This window comes from Leopardus geoffroyi, chromosome B1 (assembly GCF_018350155.1).
Source record: "Leopardus geoffroyi isolate Oge1 chromosome B1, O.geoffroyi_Oge1_pat1.0, whole genome shotgun sequence".
In the NCBI taxonomy this organism is placed as follows: domain Eukaryota; kingdom Metazoa; phylum Chordata; class Mammalia; order Carnivora; family Felidae; genus Leopardus; species Leopardus geoffroyi.
This window is the reverse complement of record NC_059327.1, coordinates 81049314-81072069: the sequence shown is the minus strand read 5'-3', so window position 1 is coordinate 81072069 and position 22756 is coordinate 81049314. Positions and strand designations below refer to the sequence as shown.

The window sequence follows — 22756 nt, the reverse complement described above, 5'->3', positions numbered from 1 at the left end:
CAGTTAAGATGAGGTCATTATTGTGGACCCTCATCCAATATGACGGGTGTCCTTATAGAAAGGGGAAATCCAGACACAGAGACAGACACACCTACAGGCGTGAATACCATGTGAAGACTAGAGTGACCCTCTCACAGCCAAGGAACTACCACAAGCAGGGACAGACATCTGGAACAGACCCTTCCTTGTGTCTCTGTTGGCCGACACCGTGATCTGGGACTTCTGGCCTCCAGAACAGTGAGGCAATAAATTTCTGTTGTTCGAGCCATCCAGTTTGCAATACTCTGTTACAGAGGCCCCCGAAAACTGATACATGTACGTCTGAACGAAGGCCTGAGACTTTTTCTGGATTGGTTCACCTCTGGATTCTGAACCGTAGCCTAGCTTAGTGCTGTAGTTTTTGCACAACCTGGTTATCACAGAATGGACCATGCTGCTGCGCCGTGCAATGTCCTCCGAGGCTGGAAGGACTGGGAGCCGACTATTAAGCTATTTTTACCTACCTCTGAATTTTAACCAAATTTTGTTCAAATGAAAGATTCTGAGAAAGACGTTAAGCAAGAGAAGTCTTCTATTACTAGAGCTACTTCACAATCTCCAAACAAAAAAATACACTCGTGGCCACATATGTTGTAGCAAATTAATAAGAAACGGATAGTTCAAAGTATAGCATGAATCCACTGACCACAAGGCCAATCTACACACCAAAACACTTCTGGTTAGTCCACGGATTGATAACTTGCTCCTTCACCCTTTCCTGCACCTCCATGTTACAGAAAGCATATAGAATCTGTCCCCTCAAGCAATCAGAAGTAAATTTACCATGGCTACCATGGCATTATCAGAAAAATTGTCTGTTAAGGCTGATAAATCGGTCGATTATCTGCTTCCTTGACTTTTATTTCCTCTTGTATAAATGTTTTCATCCCAACATTACCAATACCTGTTATAAGATGAACGATATATTACCAAACTACTGAAATCACTGGGAAATTCTTAATAGATCAAAAAAGAACTTAACTACCAAAAAAAGCCCTAATAACATAATAATGCACTCTGTCGTCTAGGAACAGCACTCTATAGAGAGATAAATGGCTACTTATTGAAATCTCAGCTTATACATAAAATGATACATTTCTTCCCGGGCACATTTACCAAGCACTGACATCACGTACCTTGTAATGAAACATATTATGCTCATAATCATTCTGACTGCCAAAAGAAAATTTCACACAGTAAGTCCTTTATTTACTAAAAATGTATGTCTATACAGGAAGAAAATGGGCGTTTGGGGAGAAGAGATTTACCAAAGGAGAGGAGAGCAAATGAAATTGCTTTTATTTAGTGCTTAAATACATATAAAATAAAAGCTGCAGAGAAGACAGATCCCAATCCCCCACATTTTCATGAAAGAATGTTGGTGCATGGGCACCTGGATGGCTCAGACGGGTAAGTGTCAGACTCTGGATATCAGCTCAGGTTATGATCTCACTGTTCGTGGGTTGAGCTCACGTCGGGCTCTGTGCTGACAGCGCAAGATACTCTCTCCCCCCCTCTCTCTCGCTCTGCCCCTGCTCATATGCGCATGCTCTCTCAAAATAAATAAATAAACTTAAAAAAAAAAAAGGAATATGAGTGCAATGAATTGTGAGAGAATGGTTTTTTTTATTATGCACAAGAATCCATGACACCGATTAGAAGGACAGCCCCTAACTCAAAGTTAACTTTAAATACGGATTTAGGCCAAGAATTTTAACCTTTATTCCGACCACGTTTTGTGCCACGGCTGCTACCAAGCGGCCAAATGTATTCTTATTCATTGTCTTTTATTTTCCCTGGCCACCTTCTGGAACACACATAAGTCAATGATCTGGCCAAAGACCATGAAAACAACAAATACCACAACCAACTAACCAACTAGGGCAATCCCAAGGGCCAGGAGAGCCTGTAGCTAGGTTAACATCGCCTCAACAACGGGGTCCTGTGGTTTCATCCACTTAATTGTCTTTGAAGGATCCGGGAGGTGGGAGCTTTCCACAGGCATGCCCACTTTGGGGTTTGTTTCGCTGACAAACCTTTCCTAGGTCTTTCACTCAAAAGACCTGTCACTGCCTTCTAGCTGTCTATTCACTACGAGCAATACTCCACGGAGGAAAACATTCATTCCACTTCCCAACAAAGCTCAGATGCTTCTGGAAATGCATCAAGTGGTAAGGATGACATTAGGAAACCTGCTCTACTGACGACTGCTTCAAAGGAAGGCTCAACTCCAAGGTAAGGCTCAAAACAAGAAATATCCCTCTGGCATGCATACGTGTGGCCCCAAAGTGACCAGGAGTGACTGACATTATTCACACTCTGCTTCCTCTCGTTCTTAACCTTTTGGGGGGGGAGTCTAGAAGACGCCTTGATTTTGTGTTCAAATATGCACACTGCTTCCTTTCCATCTTCTAGAACTTACAACTGTAGGCAGCCCTCTAGGGGCAATGTTTCCCATGTATTACAAGAACCTAGTTAACTGGCCTATCCCCCAAAATCTGGTGTTTGAAAAGAAGGATGAAAATGTATTGAGCAATTTAAAGAAGTTCATTTGAGGAATACAAGTTTGAAACGCTTTTTGACGTAAATACGCTCAACTAATTGGGCTTTGTTTTAAATCTACATGTTTTGAAGTTACTTAGAGAAAGCCAAATTCTTCTGGTATTTCCATGTTAATATCAGCAGCAGTGACTCCAGTAAAGCAGGTTCCGCAATCTTCTTCTGTGAACAGACAGACAGCAAATACTTTAAGCTTTATGGGGCACCTATGGTCTTCATCCCATGTTCTTTGCTTTTGTTGTTGCTGTTGCTTTTTTTTTTTTTTTTAACAATTGTTTAAAAATGCAAGAACCATTCTTAGCTCAAGGGGCTGCACAAAAACAGGCCACAGTTTGCTGACTCCTGCTCTAAAGTATAGGTGATTTACTTTTTCTTTATAATAAAAGTAGAATGGTACTTAAAATGATATCGGAAATTCAGATATATGACAACACACTTCATCATCATCTTAATCCAACCACCTCTGTGAGTCACTGAGCATGTCTGTACCTCGGTTTCTTCACTACAAAATGAGGGGCAAGAACAGATCAGTGATTTATAAACCATACCCTCAAGGAGCCCAAGGACTCCAGCTTACCTCCTACCTTAGCACACACTTAAGCAGCACAACCTGGCATTGATCTTGTCTATACACTGGAGCTCTCCTTAAAGACAAGGGTTCCACTAATTTTTTTTTTTTTTTTTAAGTTTCGAAAATACGGTACCAAATGATCTCAAGAATCCTTCTGGTGTTAATTCTCTATGAATCCAATATTGGATAATTGATCCTTTTCAAGTCATTTGATTGGGAAGTGTCAGGTCCTTTAAAACCCTGTCTTGAGATATTTAAAGGAAGAGAAACAAGAACAAGAATGAGATCATACTCTAAGAGACTACCCATACATATGTATTTAGAGCTGTGGAAATCCACCAGACAGGTCTATCAGGGGTTCCTGAGTCCCACAGATGAGGGGTCTGGGAAAAGCAGAATGGTTTCGCAGGGGAAAGAGCTCTGAGTACAGACTCAGGGACCTGGGTTCCCATCTGAATTTGGAACTTACAAGCTATATGACTCATGTTTAGTTAACAAAAATTCGAGAGCCCACTGAATATGAACTCCTGGTGCGGGTGTTAGGAACATGGAGATGAACCAGACAGACATGGAACGATCTGCCTCCCATCACTCGATCCCTCATCTGTAAAGTATGGTAATAGCGAAGGATTTGTCGACTGCAAAGCGCAGAGAACGTTAGGCTAGAAAGCTACAGATTCTCTTCCTTTTAAGTACATAAAATAAATGCAACTTCAAGGATTGACCAAATTAATACAATAAGGCCATAATAGGTTTTGCAGAGCAAAAGAAACCATTTCTAGAACCTGAAGCAGCAGGACAAAACAGAAAGGGCACAAGCTTAGACTCCAGACACTCCCACTCTGCTTCCTAATAGACCCACCTGACATGCACAGGCCTATTCTCTTGTTTATAGAATAAGATACTGATACCTATCATCGCCATGAGGCTACTGTGAAGGGAAGTTAGAATTACGTAAGTAAGGCACCTGGCACAGAATTAGCACTCAGTGAATAACAGTGTCCCCTCGCCCTCCCTCCCAGACACCTAGAAATCTCAGATGAGAGAACACTGTATTTTAGATGGTAGGGCTTACCTCAAAATTGTTGATATTGCTACCCAGCTCTATATCATAATCACCTCAACCAAAGAGGACAGGAAACTTCTGGTTGTTATGACCATGGAATCCAGATGTAGAATATGCCCAGTCATCAGGAAAATCTTACAGTCTTGGCACAGTTTGAGGACAGAGAGAGAGCAACAGCCAATAGCTGAGGGGAGACTCTACAGTCTGGAATGTGCCACAGACTTCCAACCACAAAAGTTCTCTTTGCACTTCGTCTGTGGTATCCCCCTGTGGTGTAGGCCGTGGCCTCTGCTCTTCTCGGCAAGTCTCCTCCGGAAGCACATGACTCTCCCCAGGCTTCTCCAGGCCGCATCCATGTGAATGTCTGTGGCACTGTTCATCACCTCCTACCCAGCCCAGCTGTACACGTTAGCCAAATCATTGTCTCATTGCTGAGAAAGGATGACAGCAGGAGATGTTCTCCATGGTCCCTTCTACCTCTAAAATCCTTTGATTCTGTGACTCACTCTTACCCTCATTCATTCAACTCATTCATTCATTCATGCAAGAATCTTTATGAAACACCTCTTATTTATTTGATTCTGTGACCCGTTCTTAATTTCATTCATTTGTTCATTTATTCAACCATATCTGACCACTTACACCAGGTACTGCGATGTGCAAGAATGTACAAAAATGAATACGGAATAGGCCATGCCCTTAAAAAGCTCACAGCGATAAGGACATAGAGGAATAAGCAATTACAGTGTGGCATGGGAGGTATTATGAGAGACCAGTGGGAACCAGTGGAGGTCCCCTAATTCCTCCCAGTAGGTGGAAGGAACAATAGTAGGGGAGGAGGGGAAGCTGGAAAGGCCTCCCTGAGAGCTGAGTGCTAATTGATAAGCAGAAGGTTAATCTGATGGGTTCAAGACATCCAGAAATAGGGCGAACGAATCTGCCAACATAACGAAATACAAGCATGATGGTCTGTCATATAGATAATTCAGTATGAATGAAACAAGGGGTATTCAGCAGGGCAGGAGAAAGGGGGCACAGATGATGATGCATCTTCCATACTTTACTAAGAAAAGCAAACTTTATCCAGTTAGGGGATGTCTGGGATGTCTAAAAGATCCTCAATAAATCCACGAGTGTTTTAGAAAGCCTACTGTGGTAGCAGTGTGGATACTGGGCTACACAGAGGCCAGGGTACGGGGATGGGGATATGACATTGAGGCAAAAACAAACAAACAAACAAACAAACAAACAAATAAATAAATAAGTTGTGAATCCTTACAGGAGAAAATGAGAGTGTATGGTACAGCAGTGGCAGGGAGTGGCCATGATGAACTCCAGAGATATATCTACAAGAGAGTCAAGAGGCTTGGTGATCAGTTTGATGCGGGAGGAAAAGAAGAGCATGGCATCTAGGATCACACTCAAGCTTCTGTCTTGGGCAAGGGGGTTAATGATTGGTGAGGACAGCAGTCCAGACAGAGAACACAAGAAGCCCAGAAACACTCCCAGTTTCCCAAGCCCAAAAGCCTTGACAGTCTCTTGTCCGCAGCAAAGCACGGTCCACCTAAGTCATGGCACCTACATCTGCGTGAGGAAGAAAAGTACTAACTGCAAAGTGTATCGAAAGCTTTACTTTCATTTTAAAACAAACAGATATATTATAGAGCAAAGTACATTATTTTCATTCCCATTTGCAGACAGAGCAAAAGACTTCAAAGATACCTCAGAGAAATCTCAGAGAAGCTGAGAATACTCCCCTGTCTTCAGGGCTCTCTGTCTTTTGGGTTCTTCAGTGCAAATATTCACGCAGTGCTGCAGTATAACATTCTCACGTAAAGCTGAAGAAACACAAACGCCGACACCTGCATTCCCATTTCTATGCAGACAGCTTAGACAGTGGTTCTCAAAGTGTGGTCTGTGGGCCCCTAGTGGTCTCTGAGACCCTTTCAAGGGTCCTCAAGATCAAAATTGTTTTCATAAGAATTCTTAAGATGTTATTTGCCCTTTTCACTCTATTGACATTTGCAATGATGATACAAAAGCAATGATGGGTAAAATTCTGGCTCCTTGGCTCCAATCAAGGCAGTAACACCAAGCCACACTAGGAATCATTGTATTCTTCACTGCCACACACTCACAGTAAAACATACACACCCCCCCCCCCAAAATAACCAGGTCCATTTCACCCAAGAATGTCTTTGATGAAGCAGCAGCAAAGAGTATTAATTTTATTAAAGACTGACCCCTAAGGAAACACCTTTTGAATATGATATGTAATGAAATGTGTCCATGAAGCACTTCTGCCATCACTAAAGTGTGATGGCTATCTCAAGGAAAAGTAAATCTGTGATTTAGTTGAGAGGTGAACCAGCCACTTTTTTCATGGAACATCACTTTTGACTGAAAGCGTAACTGACAAACTATGGTCATTCAAATTTGGGTATCCAGGGGCGCCCGGTGGCTCAGTCAGTTGGGCGTCCAACTTAGGTTCAGATCATGATCTCATGGTTCGTGCATTCCAGCCCTGCGTCAGGCTCTGCACTGACGACACAGAGCCTGCTTCGGATTCTCTCTCTCTCCCTCTCTCTCTGCCCCTCCCCCACTTGGGCACACACTGTCTCTTTCCTCTCTCTCAAAATAAATAAATAAACTTAAAAAAAATTGGGGTACCTGACACACTATTTCTTGGAAATGAAGTAAGGCTGATACTTTAAGGAAAAACTGACAGTATTTGTAGCCAATGATAAAATTCAAGCTTGCCAGCAAGAATTAAAATTTTGGAAAATCCGTATCTTACGCTATGAACTTGACAGTCCCTCAAGACAAAGTGATATGTGCATGCATGTTCACAGCAGCACGGTCCATAATAGCAAGAAGTAGGAACAAACCATACACCCCTTATAATATGGTTCTGCAGTATAACACTAGAGAGCAGTGAAAATGAACTCACTACAACTACAAGCATCAATGTGGATAAATCTCACAAAGATCACCGTTGAGTGGAAAACCAAGGTGCAGAATACATGCAAAACCTAACAGGGTAAAGCTAGGGGTACGATAAGCAGAAAACTCAGGATAATGGGGACAGGTAGCAGGCGAAGGGCACGTTAGAAGTCTGATAGGGTTGAAATGTGTTAGATTGGGCAGTAGGTTTACAGGTGTTCATTTTACCATTATGCTTCCTTATCTGTGTATAAATGTTCGATGTGTTACTGTTTGTAAACAGCACTACTTTACAGCTTTGAAACGGAAGCACTGCATTAGAGCTTTCTTTGCCAAAGAAAACCAAAGAGGTGAGGAAGGGGCAAGAGGCATGGGGTGAGCCCTGGCTGAGGGCCTCCAGCACTGGCCCCAGAGAAGCCCATCACCGGCAGGCTCTTCCAGAGACAACTTCAAAGCAGCATCTGTGCCATCCATGGATCTTCGGTTTTTCAACAGCCCTCCCTGCATAAAAAAGGCCATTTTTGCTCCTCCAGGCCACCAGCCTCCATGTCACTTGTCATCACAGTGAAAGAAACTACTACATTTCACAGCTGATTTTGTATTGTATCCAAACTACAAAATTTAGTAATCCTAATCTCTTATCATCTGGACCAGCTCCTACTACATTTTTCCTGCCTCCTATCCTTACATCACCAATATAACCCTTTTGATTCAACTTCTTAGTGTCTCCCACATACTTTTGGCTTATTTCACCCTCTTTTGGCTACTGTCATGTCTTCTGCTTGGAATGTTCTCTCCTCTCTTCTCAAGATCTAAATGCATCCCTTCCTTAAGGATGTTTTAAGTGTCACTCCTCTTCAGGAATCTTACCCATCACTCCCACTGGGTTTCCTCGAACATTTACACTTCTAATTCATATTATATTGTCTTGCACTTGTTAGCATATTGACTTGTGCTTATCCTCTGTGCTTGTTTTGTGTCAACATTTCAAAGAACTGTCCGCAGGGGCTGCAATCTGTACAATTTCTACAAGTCACATAAATGCTCAAAACTTTTTCTTAATGAATAAGCACCCAGTAGGGACTACAACTCTCAGCGGACCATGCCCTCACTGCTCTAATGTGACACCATGTGTGTTGACATATGTCCTTCCTTATTCCCAAAAGACTTTCAATTCAGCATACCGAGGGAGGTTTTGCTCCGTGGTAGGTATAGATCTCCCACTTCACGACAGAATCCAAACAAAGCAGCATTTGCTTTAGAGAATTCTTTTTCATAATATTAAATGATTTCAATGTAAATCAGCGTTGTCTCCTCCCATCCCACTCCTCTTTACCTGAAGTCCTTTGAAAACCACCCCTGCCAGGTGGTTGAACGAGCTTCTTGGTAAACACAAGATTTTTCATTTTTGCACAGTTGTATTTATTCAACAGGCCCTTATCTTTAAAAATCAGTGATCTTCCCTATAACTTCTATCCTCTTGGTCCTAGTCTCTGTTTTCTGGTCAGCATTTCATAAATCTATGAAAATACTTTTCAAGCTGAATTTTGTTTGTTTCATCTCTTTCTGTGCCCACTTGGCTCTGAGATCCTTGCAAGCAGGGACCATGCTCTATTCAACTCCACTGATCCCTACTCCCTGGCACAGAAGCACTCAGTTACTGCTGCTTGAATGAATGAATGAATCAATCAATCAATCAGTCAATCAACCAACCAATCAATTAAACAAGTATCAGCAGACCCAAACTAAGAATTTAAGATGAATGACAATTCAGAGTAAGTTCACTCCCTTTATCGCTTGACAGAACTTTATATATTTCAGTGTAGTTACCAGGCATGATTGTTATCTAACTTCACTCTTAGCTTCAAATTAAGCACTCCCAATTGTCTCAATAATTAATTCCTTATACGATGAATTCAAGAACCTAGACTCTAGTTGCCTCCCTTCTGGTGAGTAGTTTATCAATTTCCCCCTTTAAATTGGGGCACTCAATTTGGCATTCAATTTACAGATGTGATCTAATCAGTTTACAAGACCAGTGTTGCCACCCTTGTTCTGAATTAACTCAGCCAACTCTGCTGAAATGCATCCATTTTCCGAATGAAGGCTGAATTTTAAGTGTTCCTTATTATCTTTTTGCTTGTTATCTATTAATAGTGGTTATCTCTGGGGGTGAAAGTTGGGAAAGGGGACTTTCATGCTTTACTTTGAATATTTCTACATAGTTTTAATTATTTACACTGAGCCGGCACTGCGTTTGCCATTAAAAGCCAATATAGACTTTAAAAAATAAATTAATAAGCAGAACTCATATCTGTGATTTCTATGGCTCCAGTCTGATGAAGTACACTTAAGTCACGTTTCAAAGACTTGTACAGTACTTCTGTATTTTCTTTTGTATATATTTCCTCACCTCTCCGCAAGTATTCAAGTAGCCTTTGGTGCAGAGCAGTTCTCTCTAAATGGGATCTAGTGGTCTAGCCAGCCCAACCCCACTTCTCGATCATGAAATTTCTCTCCTTATCAGTGTCAGAAAACAGCTCACTATAATTTAATTCCCCTCTTTCTTAGTTCAGATTAAAATGCAGTAAATTATCATTTGAGGTTTGCTTCCCCTAGAAGGGAGAAATCATGCAGCACATTTCAGGAATATTTCCTGAAGCAGAGGGTGTCCCACACTTTGTTTCCTTCCAAATACAGCTGTGTTTCATGCTGTAGAGAGGACTGTTGGGTTAACAAGTAGGGCCAAACAAGCACAGATTAGAAGACAACTATAATTCTAGGCCATTACACGAAAGCAGTGTTCTCCATATGGAGCACGTAATTCAGACCCCAGAAAGTGTCACGGCATGTGACTCTCATTCTCTTACCCTCAGCTTAGCCTAAATCTTTGAGGAAAGAAATATTATCAGTGGCACAAGTTCTCACGAATCACAGAGCGACGTGCTCCATCGGCACCTGTAGAGGAAGGTCCCTGAATGGAAGTGCAGGTGGCAAAGGCATGTCCTTCCTGTGTAGGGCCCCAGGAAGGTTTTGAAGTCCTCAGAGACGCAGTGGGCCTCAGAAGACCAGTAGATGGTCCAGCCCTTGATACTGCAGACACAGGTGACCTCAAGCTAGTTTCTCCCTCTCCATGGCTCTGTTTCTACTTCTGTCCAACTGGTGGGAGGAGTCTTTCCTGTTTGCTTGTAGGCAGATGATATCAGTGAAAATGCTTTGTGAACAATAAGATATAACATAAATAGGAAGCGTAGGTGATCTACTATTATCCATTTTACAAGATGGTGCGAGGTAAACCCAGAGAGGTTCAGTGACTTGCCCGAAGTCACAAAGCTAGTGAGAAACCCCGGTGACCGTAGGGGGACAGTGGACAGAGAAGACTGGAGTCCTTGTCTCCTGCCTAGTGCAGGTTCCTCCCTGAGCCTCTCTCTGACTTCAACCTGGAGGAGTGAAGTCAATTACTCAGGTCCATGAGCTATTTCCAGGGTTTTAAAAGTCAAACAAATTATTGTTAATAAGCTGCTAGGCTCAACATGTCTTTATTTTTGGCTGAAATGGCATCCACCCAGAGTGGGAGTTCTGGTAAGTTCAACACTGGCTATCCATTCAAATTGGTCAGAGAACTTTTTAAGAACGTCCATGCCCAGGTTCCATTCTGAGCCATCAAATTTAAATTGCTGGGGGTGTTTGCAATTTTTTAATCTCCCAGGTGATTCTAACACGCAGCCAGTGTTGAGAACCACGGTGTTGGCTAATGGTGATCAGAAACTTAGAGGCAGCAGTAGTTGTCTTTGACTGATTACACAGCACAGTTAGAGCCATCTTACTGGGATCCTTAGTTGAAATGAATTTACACCTCGTGTCTATTAACATGGCCAGCATGTATCGTGCATATACTCTGTGCCAGACACGAATCTAAATACCAACTTGTGTGAACTCAGTTCCCATAGGACCTACAATGTTCCCCCATTTTACAGATGTGAAAACAGGCAGAGACTGCAGTAACTTGCCAAGGTCAAGGCTAAAATGTGGTGCAGCCAGGACGGATCGCATGCATCCCTGGGACCAGGATCTTAATCCCCACCCTATACTGCTTCTTACTACTGCCATAGAATGTGGCTTACAATACTTTAGCCTCAACGATGAATTAAAAGATCACTGAGTGTTGAAGAATGTAGGACGGTTTCTAATCCAAAGGCCTGCAGGGGCCGGGCAGGAATATACATGAGGGAGGTGGGCAGGTGTACATGCAGACGGGGACACGGCAGCAGAGTGGTAGGAACTGTGGCAGACTGTCGAGCACATGCCCAGGGAAGGGAGACAGCCGCCACCGACTGTAGCAGATTGCTGCCATGTGGGGAGGTGGGCCCCGTGCTGCTGGCTCTTCCAAGTTTTCAAAAGAAGCTAGAAATTTGGATTTTTATGTGAAACCACCCATTTCCAAATGCTGTCTCAAGTTTTTAAACATACTGTGTGGGGCAAAACACATCGGTAGGCCACTAGCTTGTAACCTCTGATATGATCTATCTCCCACACACAACACACACACACACACACACACACACACACACCTGAATTCTTCATTTAAAATTAATTTAATGTGTTCTCTTGGCCTGCTTCTCTGCAACTAAAAACAACAGACCCTGACTTTCCTTCTTTGGTGCAAAATTTAAACTACCTAAATAACACACGGAAAAACCAATATAAATTTCCCCTGGGTAATTTTAATCAGTGGACTGACTGTTGAATAAATGAATAAATAAACATTTATTAAATACCTATTTTCCCATTTGAATCTCACTATAAGTCTGTGAGCATGGATTTATTGTCCTTACTTCACAGTAAAACCCAGTCATAATTCATATGATTATTACACAGTTTAGATGTAATTCAGGTCAAATCACACACACCGAACATGTTCCTACAGTAAAAGTCTAGTGTAATATTGTTCGCCTATGAAACAATATTAGTCAAGCCCTATTTTAACAACCTTATAAAAGAATTTTACCATATCACATTATTACTCATCACTCTGATGAGAGATACGGAAAAAAAATTTTTTAAACACAGAAATCACCAAAAAGTCCTGGGTCAGAAATGCCTGTAGTCTAATCACAATCTAAGCAAATGGAAACTTATTTCATATACATAATAAGAGCTGATATTTCTTGTGATCTTTCTATGCAGGAGGCACTAACAAGGCATGGATTCATGTGTGCATATATTACTGATATTTATCAATATCGATACTGATATTCATCAATCAAACCTTACAAGAACCCTATGATAGAGGAACTCTCATCACTATTGAGAGATGAAGAAACCAAAGACAGGGAAGTTAAGTAATGTCCCTGAGGTCACACAGCAAGTCAGTGCCAGAGCTGGGTTCTGAACAGCCTGGTGCCAGAGCCTGTACATTTAACCACCATGAACTTGAAGCACGTGTGTTCTGTTTTCACTTAAGTTGTACCATATACGGTAGACATAGTGGAAAGAGGACAAAGTCACATGATATGTTCTCCCTGTCATTACAAAAAGCAACAAAATCTTTTTCAAATATCCTGTCAGACAACTTAAGAAAGGAGCACTATATAGAACGTTAGAAAAATCCAGCACCCTTCCACAAGTACAGTAGCTTGTCTTGAAAGCTCAGATAAGCAGAGTGCTGCTGGTCAATCCCGTAAAAGTTCATCTTCCCCTGGTCTTCTCTGGTCCCCTTTGAAGGCCAACTTCTTCAGAGTACTCAAAACAACCCACCCTGAGATCCTCTGGTCTCTCACTCCTTGCCTTTTTTTCTCCAGCCCACATTTCTAATGGGGTCTAACCACTTGTGTGACCTGTGCTGGAATTACAAGAAAGACAGAGAAAGAGAGAGAGAGAGGGAGAGAAAGAGAGAGAGAGATTATTTTAGGGTTTCCTTTTTCAGGCTCAAGCTTCAGAGAAGGTCCACGCATTTCTTCGTTGCTGATAGACAGAACCTGGCTGAATTTGGACTTTCTCAAAAACAGAAGCAATGAATACCCAAGCCTTAGTCACTTAAGAACTCTAGAGACAGAACTTCAGTGGCGGAGGTTGTTTTTTAATAAGAAGGGAATGGACGGCTGGAAACAATATCCTTTTTAGGCACACAGAATCTGCTGTATTTAATATAACCCTGGGTCAGTCTGTGAAAAGCAGAGTTGCTAAAGGCCACATGCTGATCTCAGACCGTGGGCGTATATCACTGTACATTTTATAAAATTAGCTACAGTGCAGCCTCTATGTGTGTGTATACATGGCAGTGAAGCTGACTTTTATAAAATAAACAGGAATATGCACCCATGCAGCTAAAGATTAGTATCAAGCCCAAGTCTGATTTTAATTTATGAAACTACCTTGTAACTACAGCAATTCTATCCCAAAGGTGGGTCCTTGGGGAATGATGAGAGTCATCTGAGAGGCCCCTGCTTCAGCACCTAGTCATACACTATTCTCTGATATCATAAAAAATGTAATTTGCAGACAGAGGACAGAAACACAGAACTTGCCCCAGAGCAGAAGAGAGAAAGCAGCTGGCAACTTCAGCCTAGCGAGTATTCCTAGCTATTTCTAGGGTCTGTACTTTGCACATTAGTTTCTTGTAAAATATGACAGAAGACACTTCAGCTACCATGAACCATAAAGTATTTTGTACACTTGGCCCTCAATGGTGTGAATTACTGAGCTGCACCTAGCAAAGTAGGGAAGAGAAGAGAATACATCAAAAACAGGACACAGCATCTTCATTTATAATCTCTATCTAAAAAACGTGATTCTAGAGTATCTTAACTAAGCCAAAATACAGTAGTAATAAAAAGCTGATAGAAACAAAACAAAAAAAAAACAAAAAAAAACCCCACACGTCTTACCAGAACTAGGCCTGGTCGGAATTTCTTTCCGATAAGAGAAAACTTAGAATCTATTCCTTCACCACAAAGCCCATGGTCTAGTAAAACCTTATGCTAGAAAGCCTTGAACGCCCCCAAACGTCCTATTTTTTAGGTCATACCATCATTATCTCGTTCTGCGATCAGTCTGATTAAATTATAGAAAATTACTAATACATCACTCAGAATGCAGATATCAGCTCCAGCCTGTTTTGTTTGTTTTTCCGTCCTCCTGTCCTAATGCTCCAGCGGGTACTTACTTCAAAAAAGAAGAATGGAATTGAGACCAGGCAACTCCCCACCAGGAAGGGGAAAGGATACATTAACCTACTCTCAGGACTATGCTTTCACAGATGGCACTGCCGACCAGTCACAGAAACCGAGGGAGCCTTGTTACACACAGTGGTCGCGTGGGCTTCACCACCACTCCTTCACACCTTGTCCTCTTTGCGTCCAAGGACACCACTCTGCACGCAAGTGACCGGGGTGAGTGACACTGGGTGAGTTTTTCTCTTTTGTCAAACCGATTCACGCTGACCCCGTCTGAACTCAAACTACCGGGATTACTAAATAAACTGGTTTACCAACCCAGCCGAGCAGCACACGATTCAACAAACCCAGTTTTCCCTAGGAGAACCTCTTGACATTAATAGGACTCCTTGTATTTTAAGCCACCTTTTGACCCCAAGAGAAGCCTGCCCGGTTGCTCCACCAACACAACACTGTCCCTTGGGTGTTTCCACAGCCTTTGTCCACCTAATTTTATAAGCCTCGCAAGACAGAGATTTTCCACACCTCCTTTGGACCTCTCCTAATAGAGGCCATTCAAAGGCTCTAAAAACTCAACTGCGCAGCCAGCTCTGACCCTGGCCGACGGCTGTCCAATTTATACTGCTCTAGCGTGATTTATTAACACTTTGTGCTTGAGGACTTGTCAACTCACACCAGCTGTGGCATCTCCAGAGCAAGATGGCAGCACATAGATAAATTAAAAATCAATTTTTTTTACTTGAAACTATTTTGAAGCACTAGAAGGAATGTGATTTTGAACTGTCTTCCTTATTTTAACAAGAAAGTTCTGTGTACCCTACTTGCTATATGAGGAATACACGGATTTCCTTTAGGAGAACAGATGAACATTACTGCCCAGCATCAACCTAGCCTGCTGTGTGGTACTTCAGAATCATTAGCTCTGCCTGACACGAGCAGTGAAATATTTTATTGCTTCAGACTCAAAATTTTTCCCTGTGGTTCCTGTCATAGTCAGGAGGAAGTGCCTGGTCACTGAAAAAAAATAGTAAGACCAAGTAGGGGAAAGAGTTAAACCTTCTACCCCTTCTCTTCCAACTGACATAAAAAGACATAGAAAAATATAAATATAAGGGCTTCTGCTGCTTTGCTGTCATTTTGCTTCCCACATTTACTAGAAAGCAAGAGATGATTTTTAAAGTTTTGTTAATGAAGAACACAATAACGTTTGACCCACAACTGAGTAAACAATGAAAATACTAGAATAACAAAACAACTGTTCCATTAACTTTTCCTTTGTGCTCCCCCCTGGGAATAAGCATCAGGCAGATTTCCAATGATAAATATAATAGGATCTGAACTCATACATGTTCATGGGTAAGTTGAAGCTAATGAGGAAATCTTAAAAGTGCTGATGGCGCCAATGGTAAAAGGATTTACAGATGTAACAAACACAAGAGAAAGCCCTTCCTGACCGTTTCCCTCCTCAGTTAGTGATCCCAAATGTAGTGATGTTTAGAAAGTGCTGAGCCCCAGGTCTGGCAAACAGTCACAGTATCACTTTCCCCCTCTTCCTCTTTCTTAGACCGACAAACATTTTTAAGGTATGCGGTTTGGGATTCTGCTACAGATAAGCACACGGTATGCTTCAGAGGATCTCTAGGACTTTTTTTTTTGAACATGGTATTGGACCCTGCTGGTGAAAAGAACTTTTATAAAAGAGCCATCAAGAGCAGCAGAATCATATTTAAACCCAAATGGTAATATTGCTCTAGGCCAAGAAATAAAGGCTTTATTTTGAGCAATAATTTTTAAAGCCACTTCTCAAAAATAGTTTAGGTTTAACACCCTTTGCTGGAGGTCACCTCCAAAAGCTAGTGCAGAACTTGTTTTTGATTTGTGGCCAGTAGAATCACCACTCAACTGTATAGGACAGGCTATTTTTTTTTTTCTGCATATGTATGAGGCCCATATAACAGAAACAAAAACAAACACACACACACACACACACACACACACACACACACACACTCTTACTTCTGAGGCTCAGGAGAAAATGACTATGTAGCATTTTAAATCAGAAATCTAACACTTAGGTTAGTAGTGTCAGGTTAATGGCTCACCCATCCCCAAGGCTAATTCGGTTCTGAACAGTCCCATGGGTGTCTAGTTGAACAGAAGGAGCTAGGAAACCTTAGCAGGCCAAAGCCCAGCCTGGGGAATTGCTGGAACTCCGTGCCAGGGGCTGAGACGCACCCCAGACTCGGTATCAGATAGTACCAAGTGCTAGTCTGGATTTCCAGGACTAATCTACTTGAGGGTGGAGCTTCCAGGTTCCCTGGTGTCTGTGCTGTAGAGTGGGAGACCTTGCCAATCCACGCCATGCCTGGCTAGTAGTATATCTAATAACAGAAAAATAGGTTCTGCACATGAAGTCTATTAGTAGCAGTGGTTGATGAGGGGGCTGAGGCAAGGGGGCGGGCCTAAGGGAAAGTAGAAAGCACTTTGAAGTTTGTATAGATTCAGTTTTCACCAATTTCTTTTTTGTATTCTAATTTGTATTCTACTTCTAATTTTAAATGTGTGTTTACAGGTTCTCTAGATTCTTAAAGCTATATTAATAGTGTCTATTAGCCACTTCTGTGTTTGGCTTCAAAAGCAAACTTCCCCATCACATTCCCCCTCTAACGACCCTCCCCCCTAAATTATACACATCGCTCCTTTCTTTCAGGGTCAAGGTTAAAATGTGCCACTGTATAACTTCTTAAAACCCTGAGATGACTTCTATCAGTCCCAGAGTTACTACATTTTAACTCTGTACAAAAAAGTTGTCCAGGTTAAGGCAAAATCCTCCCCTCATATAAATAAACAAATAAAGAATTTAGCATTACAATGAAGTCTTAAGACTACAGTTATATTCTACATTAAATATGAATTAACACTAATTTTATCAAAGTCAATATTTATTATATCTCCCCACCACTGCAAGTTTCTTTAAGACTCACTCAGCACTTAGGAAGCCTTGGGTTACAGTGTCTGAATTGCAAAATACACCATTTGCCCAGAAATTCCTTAGTCCAAATGCAAATTGCTTACAAAACATGTGTAAACCATGCTTAGAACAGGCAGCACACATCCACAAAAAGGTAAGTGGAAAAGCTTTGCAAATTAGGCTTCCCTTTAAAAACTACAGGGACATTTACGGTGTTTCCAAAAAGGTAATTGCTTCTTACTTCACTAAAAGTGGCTTTATGTGACTAGAAGGAGTTGATTTTTTTTTTTGTTTTTTTTTAAGTTGAGTGGATAACCGTATTCAATTAGAGAACAGGGTGGGAGAGTCCACTCTTAAAATATAACTTAATCACCAGGCACCAGCAAGCAGGAGAGGCCCACCAGGCATACGAGCTAAAATGGAGCCTGAATTTCCTCTCAGACGGAGAGGGTAGTCGCACGAGGTCAGGGTCAAGGTCACCAGCAGGGCAGGCTGCAGCTGCCCGAGTGCGCTACACACAACGGGAGGGAAGGCGTTCCATCTCCGTCAGAGCCGAAAACAGATAAATCCCTTCTCCTCTCCTACCCTCCCTCTAACCCCGCCAACATTTTTTTTTTTTTTTTAAGCAGGGGGGAGAAGAGAAGAAAGGAAAATGACCAAATAACCTCACCGTCCTGGTTTTCGCACACAAGCTCATCAGCTCCCAAAGTTGCCATCTAAGGGCAAGTTCGCAGAGAACACTGAAGCCCATTTTGTCCGAGCAGGGCAAGCCTCCCCCGACCCGCCCCCCTCAGGATTCCTGCCTCCTCTCCCTCCCCCGCCACACGCCCCCGAAAAGAGCTGGGAACTGGCCGACCGGCCATGTGCACGCACACACTCTTCCACCAACTGCTGCGAGTTTTCTGTGAATCGCAGCGCGGAGCCTCCCAACTCGCCCTCCCCGACTCCGCCGCCTTCTCTTCCCTCGCGCAAAATTTCCCTACACACGCAGCCGCCTGCGAGTGATTTTATGTGCATATATATTACATATGTGATATTATCCTCAGAACCTCTAGCGGGCAGGCGAAGAAAGGACGGCACAGGGGCATTTTTTTTTTTTTTTTTTTTTTTAAAGGAAGGGGAAAAAAGCACAACCCAAGCCCTGTGCGTCGACTCCGGCGTACCGGGAAGGGGAAAGAAAGAGGAATGTTTGCGGAGCGGGCTGCCTGCAAGTGCCCTTGCTCGCCACTCCGGCCGCGGCCCGGGTGACACGGAGCGGCGGGGGCGCTCGGCCCGAGCAGCCCGCGCCCCCTGCCCGTCCCCCCGGGCAGGCACCGCCGCGGATATTTCGCGAGGGGGAGATCGATCGAGCTGCCTGTCTGCAGCGGAAACGCACAAGCTCACACACAACCCGAGCCCGAGACACCATAACCTTAACCCTTCCCCCACCCTCCGTGAACTTCAGGTGACCGACCACGTCGGCCTGACACCCAGGCGGGCGGGCGCTCCGGCTCCGCTCCCGCCCCCAGCCCGGGTTTTGCAGGATCGGGCTCCAAGCAGCGCCAAACCGCCGGGAGAGGGGAGCAGTACGGGGGGAGAGAGAAGAAATTGACCCTCGGTCTCCCCCGACCCCTCCCTCCGGCGCCTCCGGCGTCCCCTCCTCTCCGTCACCCCGCCCCACGCCTTCTCCCCTGCCCCCTCCTCCCTGCATTCAAGGAGCCGGGCGGCCCCGGGGGATATTTTTAGTTGCTTCTTTCTCCTTCACTTTTAGCTTTAGCAGCATCTCGGAACACTCAAAGCGGAGAAAGATTGGGGTGGGGGGGGGGGGGGCGGGAGCTGGAGAGGGAGTGGGGGAAAAGTTAAGAGTCTAGCAAAGAAAAGCCGGAGGGAGGGCGGAGAGGGACCGGGGGCGCGGGTGGAGGAGGGGAAGGGGACCGGGCCGTGCCGGCGGGTGTGTGTCTCCAGTTGGTGTGTGTGGCTGCAGCCGGGGAGGGTTGTGATGCACTTTAGTCCTGGACTCTGCTCAGGCTCGCCGGGGAGGGGGGTCTGAGAGCCCGAGTCTCGCCTGGCTCCGTCTGCTCCGACTGACCCCGCATTTTATTGCGGCCAGGAGCCCTGCTCCTCCCTCCCCTCGGCTCTGCAGGGACCTCGCGCGCCGCGAGCCGCCCTGCCTCCTGCCTCCGCCTCGGCGCAGCTCCCGCACCCCACATCCGCCCGCCGCTGCCCGGCCTCGCCCCCCGCCCGGCCGCCCCGCGCCCCCCGCGCCCCCCGCGCCCCGGCGCGCCCCCTCGCCCCGGCGCCGCGGGAGCAGCCGCCCGGCGGCGCGTGTGTACCGGTGTGTTTGTGTGCGGTGCCCCCACACCCTCCCCAGCCGCTCCCGCCTCGCCCGCCCCCGACTCCCCTCCTCCGCCGCCGCCTCCTCCACCTCCGCCTCCTCCTGCTCCTGCCGCCGCCGCCGCCGCTGCCGCCGGCGGCTCCGGGGCCGACCAACCCCGGCGCAACCTTTAGCCGGAGACGGACCTCTCCCTGGATCCTGTAGCCGGCGGGCGGCCGCGCGCCCTCGCCCCGACACCCCCAAACGCCATGTCACGGCCCCCAGCCCTCCGCACGCCCCGACCCCCGCACCCTCAGGCACTGGGATCCACAAGGATTTTTTTTTTTTTTTAAAGATTCCAACCTCTCCCACCACCCCCCCCCCCGATTAAAAAAAAGAAAAAAACCCGGCATCCACACTACTCCCCTCCTCCCGTCTCTTGCCCCCTCCCCCCAGCAACCCGGAGTGGGGAGGGGGAGGGGGAGGGGAAAGGAAAAAAAGCCCGATCTCAAGGAAAAAAAGAGGGGGGGGGGTGAGAGAAAGAAAGAAAAAGAGAGAGAGAATAGAAAGGGCACGGGGCTGATCATCACCAACATGGCTGCCTCAGCATAGACCTAAACGAGGAGTAACCCGGGCTGTGTCTTTGTCAGTTTCACCTCTGTAACCCTAAACTAATGCAGAAAACAACGGAGGAGGCTGCGGAGGGGAAAGAGGAGAGGGAGGGCGAGAAAATGGCACGAGAGGAGGTGGAGAAGGGATGACTTACGTGAGGGAAGGCGCTTGGGCTGCTCCTGCTTCCTCCTGGGCATTTTCCCCCTTTTCTCACATTCTCCTCCTTGGTTAATGTGAGATCAAATAAACCCCCGTGGGGGCAGAGAGGCAGACACTGGCAGGAGCGGGGAGGTAGTTGGGGGGCGGGCGGGCGGGCAGGGGGAAACCCCTTCTCTCCGGTGTGTGCAATGGGCTGAAGCTGGTTTCCTGGAGCCAGATGAGGGGTTCTCTTCTTTTCTTTCCTTTCTTTTTTTTCCTTTTTTTTTTTTTTAATTTTTTGGTCGTGCACCTGGCTTGTCCCCGAGCGTAATATTCTTCAATGGAAACGGATCTAATAGGTGTGAGTGTGTGTGTGTCCTATGCTCGCGTGTGTGATGGGAGGTATAAATAAATGAGTGCCGGTGCGGCGGTGTCTATGGCCGCGCTCTGTGTCTCCGAGCCCCTAACACTAATGTCGGGATCAAAGGGCAGCGGCGGCGGCAGCACAGCTCACAGCTCGCTCTCTTGCTCTCTCTCTCTCTTTCTCGCTCTCTCTCTCCTCTCGCGCTCTCTCTCTCTCTCTCTGTCACACACACACTCACACATACACAGAGGCACAGACTGAGGGAAAGAGCGAGAGCTAGACACACACACACACACACACACACACACACACACACACACACACGCAGAGCAAAGAGGAAGGTGCCCTAAGGCTCCCAGGGCGGACTCAGCCTGGGATTTGCAACCGCTCCGTCTGGAAAGAATGGGGGGCGCGCGTGCGGGGGTGGGATGGAGTTCTTCGAATTTATCCCGCTATTCGCCAAATCTAGGGGGAAAAAAGTTTTCCCCACTCTTTAAACAACGATTAGTTCATTATTCTTGCTGATTTTTTTTTTAAGAAAAGAAAATAGATTTTTCTCTTAACTTTCTTTTGTTTATTAAACTACATTTTGTTCTGTATAAAATTCTTCAGGCTTTTTCACTGCAAGAATTACTCTTCTCACCCCATCACCTTAAGTTTGTGGAGGTTACGGTTTCCCACACATTCTTCCAAAAAACATTCCAATAAAAATAATTTAAAAAAAATTTTGAAGATAACATATGGTGAAATCGATAATGAGGTTGATGGAATAAATGCACAGTTTGGGAGTGTTTAGTGGAGTTAAAACTGAAAAACGCTGCCTACATGAGAATTACATCCCCTTGACAAAGGGGGAAAAATAAGATTCGGTCACCCCCATGGTTGTTTTAACAGCTACATGATACTCCTACAGTGCACAAAGCAAGCTTGACTTCTGAAATTTACTTTTTTTTTTTTCCTGCTGCTGTAATGCAGGTATATGAAGCTTACCCTGAAGCGATTCTAGTTTGCATTATGAACCCAAATATAGCAGTTTTCATCAACTGATACGTACTTTCATTACTTTACAAATCACACATCTTTCTTCAAAGAGAGACATAAAGAGGGAAAACAGAAAAGGATGGGTCTCACTCTAGCACAAAAGATACTTGGTGAAAGAGGACTGTTCTCTTTGTGACTTGCAGTCATTTGGATAAAAGTTCACTCAGAGGTTGTTAATGATTTAAACTCCAAAACCTGCTACTATAATTGAAGTAAAAATGGTCTGAAGAAGAGTTGTTTCATAAAACTCTCTTTGTAAGAGGAAACTTTGAACTTAGCAGAATACATTATGTCATGAGTCAGATGTAGCTAAAAAATAAAAAGGTGAATTATTTAACTACATCTTCCCTTTTTAGCTTTTTAAAAACTCTGACTCATCATCTTATTATGTTAAATATTTTCTTACCAATTTTAAAATAGACTTTTTCATCAAAGAAGGTGGAGGCATGGTGAAGATACAGAACGTTAAAATGACACTCTAAGCTTACTTGGATATCTAATGCCTCTTTGAGGTTCTAGCTTAATTCTCACAACTTGAGTGGTGTTAACAGCCACGGTGGATAAACCCCTACGCTCTCCTTAAAAATAACAATAAGCCTTTATGTTGCATACTTTTATTAGAGAAGCTTAAAGAGTGTTGTATCTTCCATAAGATATTTTTCATTGATAATGAAATCTCAGGATGAAACCCTTCTTGCCAACTACCGGAAAGATCTAGCTTCCGTGTGTGACAAGTAACGCTATCCGAAACAGGTTTTGAAACACCTGCTTGAATTCCATCTAAAACCAAAACAGAGCAGTCAAGGTTAAAATGGAGCATCATCCTTAAACCAGTTCTTCCCTGAGTGTTGACTTAAGTAAACTGGTGATCTGAGTTTCCCTGCATTACAACTTGAAATGGAACGATCTTCCAACTCAGATAGAACTCAGCTTGCCATGACTTGAGTATTGTCAGTAGCATTGGACTCAAAATTAATATATGAA

General features: G+C 44.3%; 1 protein-coding gene across 11 annotated transcripts in view; it reads right to left on the bottom strand.

The window, feature by feature from the left end:
* ZNF827 (zinc finger protein 827) overlaps nt 1–20966 on the bottom strand; it is a 176062-nt gene extending 155096 nt beyond the window's left edge. For 7 of the 11 annotated variants that reach the window (XR_006709489.1, XR_006709490.1, XR_006709491.1 and 4 more), the window contains exon 1: nt 20384–20966. Coding sequence is in view for 8 of the 11 variants with exons in the window: in XM_045466484.1 (XP_045322440.1) it covers nt 20384–20426 (43 nt within the window). In the remaining 3 variants the exon portion in view is untranslated. The remainder of the gene's footprint in view (nt 1–20383) is intronic. The other 4 variants (XM_045466468.1, XM_045466470.1, XM_045466457.1 and 1 more) reach the window with 3 other exon arrangements.
* Nucleotides 20967–22756: the final 1790 nt, after the last annotated feature.